General features: G+C 36.5%; 1 protein-coding gene across 1 annotated transcript; it reads right to left on the reverse strand.

The window, feature by feature from the left end:
• Positions 1-1348: 1348 nt before the first annotated feature.
• On the reverse strand, positions 1349-16757 carry LOC139147252 (regulation of nuclear pre-mRNA domain-containing protein 1B-like). Its single transcript, XM_070718279.1, has 7 exons — positions 16402-16757; positions 11304-11433; positions 10557-10663; positions 9581-9681; positions 9018-9144; positions 7876-8051; positions 1349-7401 (listed from the first exon to the last, which is right to left on the reverse strand). The coding sequence occupies exons 1-7, from the start codon at positions 16550-16552 to the stop codon at positions 7258-7260; spliced, it is 936 nt and encodes a 311-aa protein (XP_070574380.1). The 5' UTR covers positions 16553-16757; the 3' UTR covers positions 1349-7257.
• Positions 16758-16814: the final 57 nt, after the last annotated feature.

A 16814-nucleotide genomic window follows, 5' to 3' on the forward strand; every position in this document is an offset into this window, starting at 1 on the left:
GCCTTTACATAAAGAATGGATAGGAAGAAAAGTTGGCTTTTTTGCTTGATTCCAACTACATGTCCTGAGAAGCCTTGGCAATCTAGTTTTATAAATTGTAGCCAAATCTGTTGTGCACAGTGTCTGAGAGGACCTTTTCTTTTACTGTTGTATAAATAATAATAGCACAGCTATTTTTGGCAAAAAAACTGCCTTTTGTTAACTATCATTTTACTCATGAAAAACCACCTTTTATTGTGAAACCGGTGGCAAGAAGGAAAACAGTTGCATGAATGAGAATGGAAAACATCTTGTCATTTTTCTCTTTCTAAAATATGACACCGTACCAATATATTTTGAAATATTACTGCATGCTGCTTTCTCATACTGAGTTCACATAGAGAAAATGGTAAAGGATCAGGTTTTTGATCCTGCCAATACAAAATCACCACTTGTTTATTGCAAAGATGTAGCCTCCATTCTGAAGTCAAAACTGTGTAGTTTGGACATTGTTTTGACTTGAATATCTGAAACTGGGCAGGCAATTTTGGTTCCCTTTCTCACAATATTTGTTTCTTCATTGTTTGACCCTTCTGTTGCTGGGGGCGCTGCCTTGTGGTCACTATACAAATGTGTGCCATGTGGCCTAGGAGTATTTTAAGATTCTTCAAAAGACAAGTTTAAATTTCTCTTGTTGAATAACGTTTTTCACTAACAGAGTATTTTTTAGAAACACTACATTGTCCTGTGACAAGCTTGCCATGTCATTTTTTTAATTATTGAAAACTTGGGAAAGGTATTAATTGTTCTATTGTTGCTGTTTCTGGACTAAACAAAAAACTTTTGGAGCATTAGCAAAACAAAAAGTTTCAAATTTTGCTCAAACTAAAATTCCGCAAGGAAACTGTAAACTATTCTACTTCAAGCAAAGTTTTCGATTAGGGATAAAAATTACTTAAATTTTACCAATATTTGGAAATTCAAGATGGCCTCTATAACTGGCATTTTATGGGGGAAAATGTCAAGGTTTCAAACAAGACAGTGAAACCTTTATTTGCTCTGGAGGCTTCAAGATTTGCCTAGCAGTAATCAGAAAAGTATTGTGAAAATATGAGTGGGTGACAAACTTTAATCCCTTAGGTGCAACATGCATTCTTCCTGCATAGAAAAGAACCTGCAAAATCATAACCTACTCAGACACTGTAGAATAACTCTCTACCAATGAAATCAGGATTTTTGAAGTGAGCGGGGGAAAATGACCCAAAAAGAAAATGTCAACGATCACATTCAATACAGATAGGGAAAAAGTGATTCAACAATTATGTTTTAGTCTTATTGTGTATTTAAGGAAGACATAAGACAAACACTGTGTGAGCATTGTTGATATTTAATGTTTCCATTCAGTCAGTAATCGTGAAATAAATTTATTTACATAAACAGAACATAAATATTCACAAAGCCATTTAGTACCTCAGAAAATTCCACCGCTTGTTTTCGATAAAATTTTGTACTTCAAAGTAATGTTCTAAAACTTGATGTTGATATGACTGGCAAATTGGAAATGTTTTTACACCAGAAGTAGCTTGCTACATATTGCATAAACAGTTCACAGAGATTGCAAAGATGGAATAAAATTTGGAACAAAAGTTTGTTCATTGAACAGACTACCACCAATTAAGCTTTGACTATTGTTATGGACATTGTGTATTTGCATGTTTATTCACAAAGCTGTTTGAAACAATATTGTCTGATGAAACTTGCAAGGGAGAACCATAGGTCCACGACGAATTTTTAAAATCAATTATCTGAATTTTTAATGTTGAAACATGCAACAAATGTGCAAACGGAAATCGTGCGGCCAGATTTTGAGGCATGCAGTGAACAGTGCCCATCAGTGCAGTGCACGGCTGTGGCCGTTTAGCTCTGCTGTTACTTATGCACTCGGCGAATTTTAAAACCACTTGTCTGTAATTGAATGGTGAAACATGCATTTTATCAATAACTATGCAAACGTAAATCATGCGGACAGCTTTTGAGACATGCTGTGAGCAGCGCCCAGAACACGGCTGTGGCCGCTCGGCTGTCTTGTACACGCATTACTCTAAAGGTATGAAAGTATTTGGAAAATAATTTAAATAAAATCCTTAAAATAAAATGTTGTTGGCAACCCTGGGGATTCAAACTTCTCTGTGTTGTCGCATTCGTGGTACTAAATCGATCGACTGGGTTCTTGAAACACAAAAACTGCACCGGGCCATATAATTGCTGGTAAGTCGCTAAATTTTACTTCCGGACAACTCCCGTGACACTGCCATTTTGAAGGCTGTTCCTCAGTACGAATAACAATGACGTATTGGTTTAAAAGGAAAGTATGTGCATGCGTCAACTTCAAGCTGCACACTTTGAAAATGGCGCTGGCACGGGACTTGTCCGAAAAAAAACATTGCGCTAATTATCAGCCGTACATAGGGCCGATGTTGACTTTACAAGTTAGGAAGCCGATCGATCGATTTTTGTAAGTATTCCCTTGATTAAGTTGAAGTTTTAATCTCGAGGGTGGCAAATAACCGTTAATTTTGTCTAATTTAAAAATTATTTTCCAAATACTTTCGTACCTTAGAGTAATGTGTACAAGACAGCCGAGCGGCCACAGCCGTGTTCTGGGCGCTGTTCACTGTATGTCTCAAAAGCTGCCTGCATGATTTCCATTCACACAGTTATCAATAAAATGCATGTTTCAACATTAAAATTGTAGACAAGTGATTTTAAAATTCGCCATTTGTACAAAGTTAGTAACGTTAACAGTAGAGCTCAGCGGCCACAGCCGTGCACGGCGCACTGTTCACTGATTGTCTCAATAGCTGCCCGCATGATTTCCGTCCGCAAAGATTTAATAAAATGCATGTTTCAACATTAAAATTACAGACAAGTGATTTTAAAAGACGTCGTGCGCCTGTGGGGAGAACTGTTCAGCAATACTGAAACATTGCTTTTCTCCCTGAAATTGGTGTGGCGCCCTCTGCGGCAAAAAACGTATTTTGCTAATTTGTAGACGTACATACATCACCAGTGTATAGCTCCAGCACCATATTGAGTTAACTGTTGGAAAAGTAAGAATTACAATGCAATAAAATGAAGATATGTACAATGGTTTTGGAAAATAAAAATAAAATACAACTAGTACTGTTGACTAAGGCACCCCTAGAAAACAATAAGACAAAATGCTGTAAACCATAGATTATTCTTGAAATAGTTCTGGACAAAACTACTCTGAACCATGACAATAAAAATAACACCAACCCAGACAAATATATTCATCTTAAATTTGATGAATACTAAGTACAATGACTATGGTATTTAAAGCACTGTAAAATTCTTCTATCATAATTGTGCTTTTCTCCAATGTGAATTTTGTTGCAGTTTACATAATTTTCTATTTCAAAACAGTCCAGTTATGTCTGTGCTACATCATTGCTTTTCAACAATTGTTTAGTTACTTTATAAAACTTTTACTATGTTTCTGAATGTCTTCTACTCAAAACCCTTTCTGTCATTGCTCTCCTTGTGTACTGCTAAAAAAAACTTTCAATTTTTTTCCAGTTTTACAAATGAAATTAAATTGTTCATGAGAAACCAAAGTTAGACAATTTTACATTTGTCATATAGCCTGCTCTGTCTCAACACCAGCGTTCCACATAAACCATGCAAATATCGATGTTTTGAGCCAGAAATTTAAAACTTTCACATCTACAAGGCATACCTGGATGGCAATCAAGTCAGCAATATGCACATCTGTAACAAAGTGGCACTTCAGCAAATATGGCTCTCACATGGTGATAAGTGTGCAGACTACACTATCTTATTTACAATACTTTCTCATCTCTATTGACACATACACTGACAAGAAATCCATGCGCATTGCATTAAACGGAGGGTGTCGACGGAACTGCGCATGTGTGACTTTCTTGTGTACAAACAATGTATTTCATGCATGATATCTAGATGCATCACTTCAACATAGTTGCAACATTCAAATTTTACGATATTCATTAACAACATGTTTCAACTTTCATAAATCGCCAACGCACCCTAGATATAGAGTGAACATCAGCTGTAGGGGTCCCTAGCAACCTTTGAACAGACTTCCGACGACAGCCTCCCTTTAACAAGCCAGTCCACCACTTATACATGGAACACTGGAAGCCTGCGCAACTAATAGGTTAAACCAAGAGTTCAAACTAACCACTGTACAAACAAAACCACATGCACTAATACAAACAGAAAGAAATTCATGTATTTCCAGACAGGTTTGTTTGTACCGGCATCATGTGATCTCTTGGGCAGACTGAGTCTGCAGTAACACTGTGCATCTTTTTATTCTGGAGTAGAACTATTGACATGTTGGTGCCGGTAAAAATTTCCCTGAAATAAACATCAACCAGATGAGAATCTAATGGTAATAATATCGTTTTAAACATTGATTTTTTAGAAAAATGTTCTGTTTTCAAGCTCTTTTTAAGTTGATGCAAAAGAGAACAATTGTGATCAATACCAAGATCACAAAAAGAGACCTCACTAACTTTCATTTTGTTTTCCATGTCACAATAACATTGTATTAGTCTTCGAATCAAATCACAGTCTCACTGCAGTTTGTTTAACAGTCAAATCATCACACGTACCACCACACAAAAATTTGAATTTTGATACTGTCTCTATGTTTTCTTTTTTATATTGTTGGTTAAAGTAAATCAATGTTCATGAAAACGTAAAAACGTTTAACTGTAAAAGCAAATATCTAAAGAAAATATTTTCTAAACAATACTACCTCAAATTTACCCAGTTTTGATAAGTTGCTGGGAAAAACTTCAACCGCACCCAATTTATCAGTACAACTACTAGGTGGGAAAATTGTAGCAGCAACAGGGGGTTTCAGAAAGTAACTTTTATGATCCAGTTTGCCATTTTCAGATAATGCATTCCATTTCTCAGCTTCACATTTACAAACTCATTAAAATGAGACTGCCTATATCAACATAAATGTCTGTTCAAAGCTGAGACTTGATGTAATCACCAGGTCTTTAGCACGGTACTGTTTATGAGTCTATGCATGGATGTACCACATTAATATGTCCATGGTCTATGCATGGATGTACCACAGAAGTACGTCCATGGTCTATGCATGGATGTACCACATTAGTATGTCCATGGTCTATGCATGGATGTACCACATTAGTATGTCCATGGTCTATGCATGGACGTACCACAGAAGTACGTCCATGGTCTATGCATGGACGTACCACAGAAGTACGTCCATGGTCTATGCATGGATATACCACAGAAGTACGTCCATGGTCTATGCATGGATATACCACAGAAGTACGTCCATGGTCTATGCATGGATATACCACAGAAGTACGTCCATGGTCTATGCATGGATATACCACAGAAGTACGTCCATGGTCTATGCATGGATGTACCACAGAAGTATGTCCATGGTCTATGCATGGATGTACCACAGAAGTACGTCCATGGTCTATGCATGGACGTACTACAGAAGTACGTCCATGGTCTATGCATGGATGTACCACAGAAGTACGTCCATGGTCTATGCATGGATATACCACAGAAGTACGTCCATGGTCTATGCATGGATGTACCACAGAAGTACGTCCATGGTCTATGCATGGATATACCACAGAAGTACGTCCATGGTCTATGCATGGATATACCACAGAAGTACGTCCATGGTCTATGCTTGGATATACCACAGAAGTACGTCCATGGTCTATGCATGGATGTACCACAGAAGTACGTCCATGGTCTATGCATGGATGTACCACATTAGTACGTCCATGGTCTATGCATGGATGTACCACATTAGTATGTCCATGGTCTATGCAACCTCATGAGACAATAGTTTGTTCTGCAATCTAATTTTAAGCATTATTACTGAAACACTGCATCTTGGCTTAACCTTTCAACTCTACTATGTAAACTGGCAAAGTTTTGCAACTCAAATACATGTTTTGCATGAAGCACTGTCTCAAGAGAAAACAAATACATAAAAACAGTTTTCTTCAATTCAGGTTTCAAGAATTTCAACCTCCCTTTGCCTCCTGCTTGATTGAGTTCAGCTATGCCATTGAAAAAAAATGGGGTGAAACACTACAAACAGAAATGTTTTCAACAGATAAATCACACAACGGAAGCAACACTACATTTTCCACAGATAGTGTAACAATGTATCAAGGGTTTTATATGCATCAACAAGACATGAAATAAATGTCTCCGGTGTTGGCTGCAATGCTTGTTAAACAATAATGCTGTCAAATAATGACTCTGCAGTGAAATGGATGTTACATTACTTCATTTTCAAGCGAGTGGAAATATCAAACAGATGACAAAGAGAATCACCATTGTTTCAGTATACTTTGGGCTAATGTGCAGTGTCTCGGAAGATTTCAGCCAATTGGTTGGATGAAACTCATTGTTCCCAATGTATTATTTCCAAACAGCCACTCAGGTATAGAATAACTCTGGTTTCAAACTACATAAGTAGCTGTAGCAAATGACAATCCACAATCAGATGTGACCTTCCGAGCCATTGCACATTGCCAGTAGTTATATTGCAAAGAGGATGTACTGGTAGTGCAGTCCATGCTTTCATATGGGTCAATGTTGTGAAGATCATTTAGAAGAGCAGTATGAACCAATCAGCATACAGTATACATGTGATGAATTCTCCTTGGGTAGTATATAATCCTTCCAATGATTGGTTTAATATTTCAATACATTAAGAATTCATCCGTGAGTACAACCTTGCCACTACAACATCCCAGTTTTCACTGATAGATTCCAAGGATCCAGGATCATCACTCACGTGCAGAGTTGATTGGTATGACTCCTATCCAAATTACTCAGAATGCTGAAGTATCCATCGTACAGTAATTGTCACTGATATGCAGGTAAAAACAGCACATCTTGAAATCTTCATAAGATATGCATCTGTGGTAATCACTTTATTGGTTTCTAACCACAAATTTTCACGGCAACATCTCACTTGTAGACTTCGTGTAGAGCTTTCATCCAGGGAGGTCCTTTCCACAAATTATTGCAAGAATAATTTCTATTGTCACATAAATTGAGGCACATCATATGGTGAGCAAACCCTATCCCTCGAAAGATTCTAACATGATCACCCCTATTACTTGTGAATGGACTGTTCCTATCAAAGAAGACTGGAAAAAAGCTCAGTAAAAGGGGAAAGTCAGTCTATCATCATTGGAAGAGATCACCAGCTGAAGGGAGAGGGGCTAGACCACCTGTAACATCAGGTAATAATGTCAAATCAGGTAAATTCTGAAGATGTGATTTCAATTCCCGCCGAACTTGAGTTACCTTGGCAAGTTTTTGTTTATACTCCTGGAACGGAATAGAAAAAGATGTGAAAATTATTAAAACCCTGCTGCCAAAGCGCACGCTCGCTCGCTCTCTCTCTCTCTCTCTCTCTCTCTCTCTCTCTCTCTCCATCCATTAACAATATTTTTCAGTCTTTCATTGCAAAACTTTCTGGTATATTCAGTTAAGGTTGAATTATCTCAGGAAACAAAATTTTGATCTGTAGTTTGGAAACATACATGACTTCTGAGATATAATGAATATCAAACCTTTACAGTATATTCATACATGTCAATGGAGCAAATATCAAATTTTTGTAAGTCTGTAGAAAAATTTTGATGTGAATCTTTCCTGCATACCTTCACAATGAAAAAGCTTTAATACGAACCAACATCAATTTGAAATTTTTATAAAATATCAATACTACTACAATGAAACATTATTTGCAACAAAATACAACTTGGGAAAAGAAAGTTTATTTTTACATGGTACACATACTTCGAGTTTTGCTTCAGAAGCAGCCAGTTTCTCTTTTTGACCCGCTATAAAATCTGCTAACATTCTTGAGACGTGTTTTCTGTCTTCAAGTTCAGCTGCTAGTCTGCCATTGTACTCTGCTAATAGTACGCATGCATCGTCCACCATTCTTGACAACCTCTCGGCCGACTCCTTGTCTGAAGATGAAAGACAGCAAAGAGAAGTCACATTCAGAGGATAGCTTTGTTAGATTGATCAGGAATATATTCTGTACATTTTTGGAGTTATGCCACAGTGTACATGTGTCTAGCTTCCAGATTCAGAATTTGCAATACATTAGTATAAGCCATTGTCACTAGTTTACTCACTAACAGGTTGATATAAATCATACTGTGTAACACTATGAGGATTTACTACTTCCAGAGTAAATTTTCTCACCATGTCTAATAAATCATATTGACATCAACAAACAGATGATCAACAGGGGACAGCAATCTCTGATTGATTTCAGGGAGTGTGCGTGGACACTGGTGATAACGTTTATAAGCTTTGCAGATAATCAATCTAATATACACACATAGCACTTGGACAGGACAAATCAGAAATGATCTATTGCTCATCAAACAAAAAATTACAAAAAGGAAACAGAAAGAAGTACAATATTAATATTTTTGCACAGTGGTGATTGAGCGATGTGATAGTCTGCTGGTTAGAAATAAGTCGGAACGGTTTGTCTTTTAGCTGTTAAGATTCATTTGCTGATATGCTAAGTCAATATTTGTGCAAATAAAATGATGTATAAAATACATACACCACACTTTGCAGAATATGATTTCATAACAGACAATTGGCTGGGTCAGAAATGTCAAGTGATATGAAAACCTTTTCATAAACCCAAGCTGGTCAGAATCAGTAAGGTATAATCTGTGCTATATGTTGCCTTTTAAAAAAGACATGCACAAGTGAAGGCTTCTGAACATATAGGAACTGTAAACATACTTTTTACTGACTGAACCTATCATAACACATCATGCAAAGTAGGTGAATAAACTCACTGGGTTTGTCCCAATACCACTGTTTACTGACTTGGCAGGTTTGGAAGAGATTGGTTTGGCATAATAAGGATTAATATTGTCTATAACATTAAACTGTATACCACTCACTTGTAATTTTGTCTAAAAGTGTAACATCTTGTACTTCTTGTGGTAAACTGGCAATTTTTTCTCTGACAGCTGCATCACTTGAAGCAGATTGTTCTAATTCCTGTAATGCTTTTACCAGCTCTTCTGGCTGCGAGGGCAAAAAAAATGCACACAAGGTCAGAGATCAAACATACTTTTAAAAGTCAAGGTTGTTGGCATGTTTCATACAGTAACACTGCAGGCAGAATTTCACATATGACAAATTCAAAAACCCAGTACTCTTCCTCAGCTTAGACGTGAAACTAAAAATTGTATCTTTAAAATCTTTAAAATTTTTGAAAGGGAAAGCATCTTTGTACACTATGTCTGCCAGCCTAAATTTGGGTAATGCTGAAATCTAACATTTTCCACATTTTTTGGACATATTTGCTTGACTTGAACTTGGAGATGAACCTTAGTAGAGTGGTTACTTGCTGAAACTAGAAACTTGGCCTGCAGTATTTCATGAATGTTCATGGATGTGACTCTTCTGAAATGTCGGTACCCATGATTTTGAAAACTAATAATTTGAAGCAAAAACTCACATCTGGTGGTTCCCTTGGCGATTCAGATCCTTCTTCTTCTTCCTCCACATACTCCACAACAGGAATCTCAATTTTCCTCTTTTTAGGAGTATGACTGTGTCCTGACAACATTATTTGAAATAAAAGAATAATCAATACATACACTTCAACAGCACTTGAGGAAATAGTGACCTATTTAAATAAATTGATATCTAAGTTAAACCTCTGATAACCAGTCATAATGTTTGGACCATTATTGTGTAAAGTCACAATAGGCATAGCCTCTGAATGTTGAGATTTTTTTGTGGACTTTCATGAAAGAAATAGTCATTATTGAAAATAATGATCAGAACACAGAACAGAGTGAAAAATCACAAGGCGATATCATTATCATTACTGAATTTTCTCAAATAAATCAGTGGATCTGAATATCACCTGGTCATCTCATTGTTTAAGCAATAATCTACCCCTTCCTGACTCATACTGATCAAAAGCAAACTGTGCACTATATAATGTAAGAGACAGAGTACATTATGGAGTGAAAAGTTTGCTTTCGTCCACTATGAGCCAGGAGGGATACATTTTTACTATTATTTTATAGTTTTGGCAATGCCAGGGATAATCAGATATATTATTAATAACAATGGGGGGCCCACAAAATTCCCTGGTATTAACAAAGCTACAATATAATGTGAAATCATAAAGTTTTCTTAGAAAAGTCTCCACAGTTTTCAGAAACTGGGCCCCCTAAGATTATGTCAATTTGCAACATTATTCTATGTGGACACAGTTTTGTTTAGTCTTGCCAAAAAAAATATTAGGGAACAAGCTGAGTAATAATTCCTTGCCATCATACTACGCTTATCAAGACAAACTGTTGTCGTGATATCAGACATTTCACATTTGTGGAATACAATATGTCAAAAGCAACTCTGTCATGTGAAATGCCATTCTTGTTGGTAAATATCCTGCTCTTGTCAAATATAAATACACTTACCGAGAGCTTCCTTCATGCGATCAACAAAGTCTGCATCGTAAACCATTCTCTCTTGCCAAATATTCAATATCCTATCAAGTGACCTCTTGGTTGCCTCATCAGCACCTCTGAAATAATGAAACGAATAACACTTAACTTTCTGAAGCACTATCTCGCAGATTTTCATATCAGTTTGAAAGAGAATGAAAACTATTTGGAGAGGATGCATCATCCTGATGACAAATCTTGATCCTCATACTCTCTACACTGCAACTGTAGCTCTAAGCTTATTTTCATCAGAGAAAAAACTTGTAAGTTGTTACAATGTTCCTGTTGTAGAGGATGAATGATCTTAAATTTAGTCACTGAAGACAGACGATGGACATGAACCTGATTACTGTACTAGGAAATTACACTGCAGGACATGATCTGAGTTATGCAAAGATATTCACACATTACATACAGATGGTTGCTACACCAGGTCAACATGTGATAAATGAGATGGAGAGTGGAGGCATAATATGCATTCACAAACCATCCAAGCAGACATAAATTGTTTAAGTCAGTAAACTGGTTAGGATTCATGCACCATCTACATTGTAAAAAATCGGCACATGCATAAATGCACTAACATGCACCATTGTTGTATAATTTATCAAACGATCATTGGAAGACTAGTCTGATTGGTGTTCACACTTCAGAAAAATATGTTTCCTCATAGATGAACTGAACATTAGATAGTATGGTGACTTATCTACCAGTACTTACCGTGCGACATGTTTAAAAGCATTCTCTAGGACACTGGCAAATTCTGTACTGAATTCAGGACCTTTCCGTTTGCTATTCTGTATCACATCATTGCATAGATACATGAACGTTAGCTTCTTACTTGGTTTTACTGAAAGAACATAGGATACACAATGTCAGAAAGATTGTCACATAAATTACTGTCTTGCCTAATATTACTATAGCCTGGGTTGATGTCCATGTGCAATGCTTGAAGAGTATATGGTCTTTTCTTGTAGGAGTTGGAATTTCACAAATTTGCAACAAAATACCAATAATGGCCACATCAATGAAACATGTCAAGTAAAGTGTTGCATTAAGGATTTAGATCTAAGAGGGCATAAACTTCCAAAAACTTCTATTTTAGTTAGCTTCAAAATGGACATTGCTTTGAACATTGCTGTAGCGCAAGCAGAAGATACTTGAGAACAGCAACAACAATTACCGTACTACCCATGCTATCTGTCTGTAGTTTATACAGCATCCAACAGAAGTTTTCAGATTTCAGACGGAGCACTTGATAAATGACAACGTTGGTATTTACAGATTTAAAAGGTCGTTTCATTTATAGGCATTTTTCATTCTGGCATGTCAAGTAGAGTTAACACTATGTAGTGGCTTCTATTCTGTATAATGGGTAAATGTGACACTCGTAAAATCTGTTTTCATGTTAATGGTTGCACATTGTGGATAGGATATGGTCTTATGAAACCTGCAGAGCACAAAGAACATTTTGATGTATAACTTTTTGGTAACAATTACCATAGCAAACTATTCATAGAGTTTTAGTGAATTACACCATATTGTGTTTTGTTAACACGAGTGACAAGAAGCTCACCTGAGAAATCAGTTATCATAATTGACTTTCCAGGTTTTGTTAGAGGTAATATTGGGTCAACACTGGAAGTTACTCAGTTTCAATCCACAAAACTGAATTTGACTTTCAAGAACAGTGATATGAAATGAGAAGTATGCACTAAATATTGAATGACACTTTTACACCTTGTAGTTGACGACATGTCAACAATCACTAGCATCAACATGATTGACGTGTTGGTGGCCACAGTGCGTATTTATTGTACTGGGAGTGCTGTCGTCATCGTCGCACAATAATGACAAAGACTTCGTACAAGCATCAGCCTCTTTTCATTATTAGAAACAAAGGATGATTTGCTCGCAAGCAAAGTATTAATTGCTGACTCTTCATTTGCATATGATTAAATAAGTCTAGACAGGTTGCTGCACTATATCCTCCATTGTATGAACTGTCAGTTGAGGGCAATGTAAATATGCAACTGCAAGATGAAAGCGATCTTCAGTTTATACATCAGTAAAGAACTACTTTCATTCATTTCAAAGTTGTAGCATGTCCACACAGGGCCATTGGCAGTATATCATGGTATGAAGTACTGAAAATTTATTTGCATATTTGTCCATAGACAGTGACATTCTGTTCTACAGTCCATGAGTTATCAGGTTATTTTGCAAAAATTCCCACATTCAATTGGTGACCATTTTTCATGCACGTGACCTCAATTGGTAGATTTCACCACAAATGTCTTTCTTTGGATAAAGAGACACATTAATGCAGATGTTTGCATAAGCTCACATACTGAATAATGCCTTGTTATACCTAATACACGTGATGAAGCAAGGTATTGATGTCCCACTGTCAAATGTTTATGCTGAAATTTGGTGTTATTGATGTAATGATCAAGGATTGGAAATACAGTAAGCTGTGAGTTTCTGAATAGGGCCGTTCAGAGTTTACGTCACTGTTCTCTCATTAATATGCAAAAATAAATATTTGTCCGCATTTTTAGATTACGCTTTTGAAAATTACGCATGCAAGAACGACGAAAATACATCTCAGGGGGCGACTGCTAGTGTAACAGTGAATACTAAAAAACATATTCACGACTCACAGTACAAGCTGCAAAAACAACCACACATGCAACATTGATAAAATTTGTCCGCATTTCAAGCTGCGTGTCCGATGTCGCGCGCGTACAGCTATATTTAGTAACACACCTGTAACCGTGAACAGCGCTATACTGTGATACTGAAATGAAAACACACATAGATGTACTGGTACGTACAATGTAATTTCTTTTAGGTTGGGGATAGACATTCAGACTCTGAAATGTTCACAAATTTTTTTTTTACCTACCACCTGTAGGAGCTCATTTTGAAGCTAATAGGGTAAATAAAGTTTTCAGGGGCAAAGTTTTGTGAAAATGGGGAATTTTATTTTTCCCAAAAGAGATAACACAGAGATGATTTTCAGATATCAGTAAATATTGGATAATTTGTTTCTCTAGAACCGAAATCTCCATGGTGATCCCCCAATTCTTATTCTTGATTTTGAAAGAGAATGGTTGATAGTTTGCTTGAGGAAAGTTTAACAAAAGTGTGAGTCTTTCATTTTTGAACTATCATTAACCCTTTTCCTGCCAGACAATAATAACTGTATTTCCCTATCAGCCAAGTCAGTAAAAAGCGGTATTGAGCCAAAACATGACATATTTTCATCCACTTGGCTTGGTATGTTACAGCATCTTTTGTCCAAAGAAAATCAACTTTACAGTATTATGTTTTCAACAGCCTTCAAATGTACAGTATTATGTTAAAATACATCATATGGAATATGTTGTGTTTCATTAATTTGAACCATCTTGACCTGGTGGTGAAATATGGACTTGGCAGGAAAGGGATTAACAGTTCTGATTGAGTTACAAGTTTAAAACAATACAGTATTGAAGGCACTGTGAATAGTACTGCTAGCATCGTAACATAATTTACCTTGATATTTGCAGTTCAAAACTAATTATCTAGCTTTCTTGCTTCAAAGTTTATACTGTTTCATGTATAGCAATATCACTCCTTTTCCTGGTAGATTAATCTGAACTACATTTTTGTCCTTACCAAAGTTAACCAATTTGTAAATAACATTTCTTCTGAAAATTCAAATCAATAACATTATTGTGATTTCATGAACATAAATTATGTTAAAAGGTGTTAAGAAAGACATTAAAATATTATTGCAAAGCAACTAATTAAGTTAATTAACTAATTACAAAATTTATTTACAGTTCAGTTGTAAGACTAATAGATCAGAGATGAACTGTGTATATAGTACATCTCAAGCAAATTGTGGAAATGTTGACCTACTGGAACAGAAGTATTTTCCTTCTGCCATGATATGAAATATGTTTAATTCCATGATATTTGAAAACAAGAAACAGAACAGACCGTCACAACAACAAAGGATAGAGGAAGATCCGTCTTTGTCTATTCTGTCATGGTAGACCACGTTTTTTGGTTACCCAAGACATAATTGCTGAAGCATAGTGATCAAATACCACAGCAATCAATTGTTGCCACTGGTTACTACAGAAGATGGCGCATGACCGTATCACATATCCTAATATTATATACATTCAAATAGAAAGCACATTAAAGAGTGCAGCGTACTGAATTGCAACATTTGTCTGATATGTTTCTGCTAGAAAAGTACACCAATTTCTGTAACATGAATTTCCAACTGTTTTTAATATGCCACATTTAATATGACATTTTGTCACCAGACTTTATCCAGAAGAGCAACAATTCAAATATATGCTAAATAACACACAGTTGAAGTGTCTGTTCAGTTCATACAAGCTTACTAGAAGGTACAGCATTTAGAAGTTATGTGTACCCTACAGGTCAATACACACAATTGCACTGAAGATATACATGTGGTTGATCCAGATAAGCATTAATTGCACTGTTTTCAGGCCAATAAAGGTGAACTTTTTCCATCACAAAATCAATCACATTCATCAGCAAATTACATTTACTTTTCAAGTGTGAAAATTTGCAAACAGATGACCAAGTTTTACTGTTTTGTTTCTCACTACATGGACAATGAAGTGGCCATCTTTCTGTGCAAATAACGGAGACTGAGATAGAGAGATACATTTTCCCTATGACTTGAAGAATGAAGCCTATTCAAAATGGGTCAGACAGTTCAAAAAACTTTTTTGTGACAACTGTAGTACATCATGTTTATTGGAGTAAAACTGTTGTATTTGGTCATACCAAGGTCTCATATTATAACAACAGGCTAGAAATTGTATTTATATAGAAGCAACTCAATGTCAACGGATACAGGAATGTGTGTGGGCTGATGGAAAGGATGTCTTGGAATATGTCACTGATCTGAGTCCCCTGTCTACGCATGTGTGCTGAGATGCTGGTGCATATATTATTGATGCAAATCCTGACAAATGACGCTAGGAAATGATAGGTCCTGCACAGTTAGCGAACTGTGTGTGAATGTGTTGTGTTGTTTTGGCCATGCATGACCTCCTTCCAGACAATGTTTCAACTTTTGCACGGTTGATCTCTCTTTATATACTGCTTAGACAATAATAACACCCCGACAGAGTTGGCAATTTCTCAATTTAGACAGTGAGTCTAGTTCCTGTATTGCAGACGATCAATGTGTACCACTATATCAGAAGGTATCTAGATTTAGTGGCAATACTCGTGCTCACATATGGTATTCCCTCTACTGATCTGCAAGGTATTATACCTTGCAAGTTGGTAGACAGAACACTGTTACAGAAAAAATTGTTGTGGACTTGTAATATGACCAGTAAGATGTATTTGAGTATAATGAGAAAGTTGAAGTAAGGACATATACACCTCATACTGCATGTACTGAGAAAATCTTTGCATCGGCCCCACCTTATGCCGATCTAACCCTTGCCACTGAACACTGCTAAGGTGTTGAAGAAATATCAGTACATTGGAGTTTCCATCGATTATCTGGGTCCACAGATCTTTACTGTTCAGCGTTGCGTTTACGTGAAACAGGTTGGACACGTTTTATTTGCTGATGCTATGGCGATTGAAATTGACCTCTGTAACTTTAATAAAACGTGCATTGTCTTACAGGTCAGAACTGACAAATACGAACTGTTAAATGTGCATAAATACATCTATTCTCTATGTTTGCATCTATAAATCGTAACAGCTGTGATAACGACAGACCTCTGACAAAAACCTGTAAATCAAATGCATTGCATCTCACCTTTCTGGAGCTCACGATACCATACTTTCACGATCGCTCCGGCACGCTTTCTGTGGTGAATAAGCCAGAGGGACATGGTCTGGATACTCTGTTGCGAATTGCTTATTCCATTCAGCTTTTCTTCCAGTGCACTTTCGGAAAACGACGACATGTCGCTGGTGGTGAAGCACTCTCGCCGTGCAGACCTGTATCACCGTAGGGTCGAATGGCGTACACTGATGTGCGCCGCTTGTGGTAAGATAAGGAAGAATGAACACATTCGAGATTTATGATTTTGTTTCCCATTTTATATAGTGTCAATTTACGCACTCACTACGAGGTATCTTCTTTGTTTCGTAAAATCTGAAATCTGAAATCACAGCTAACTTGCTATCCAGAGTATTTTACGATAAAGACATCCACTTCATTTACGT

Source organism: Ptychodera flava, chromosome 13 (assembly GCF_041260155.1).
Source record: "Ptychodera flava strain L36383 chromosome 13, AS_Pfla_20210202, whole genome shotgun sequence".
In the NCBI taxonomy this organism is placed as follows: domain Eukaryota; kingdom Metazoa; phylum Hemichordata; class Enteropneusta; family Ptychoderidae; genus Ptychodera; species Ptychodera flava.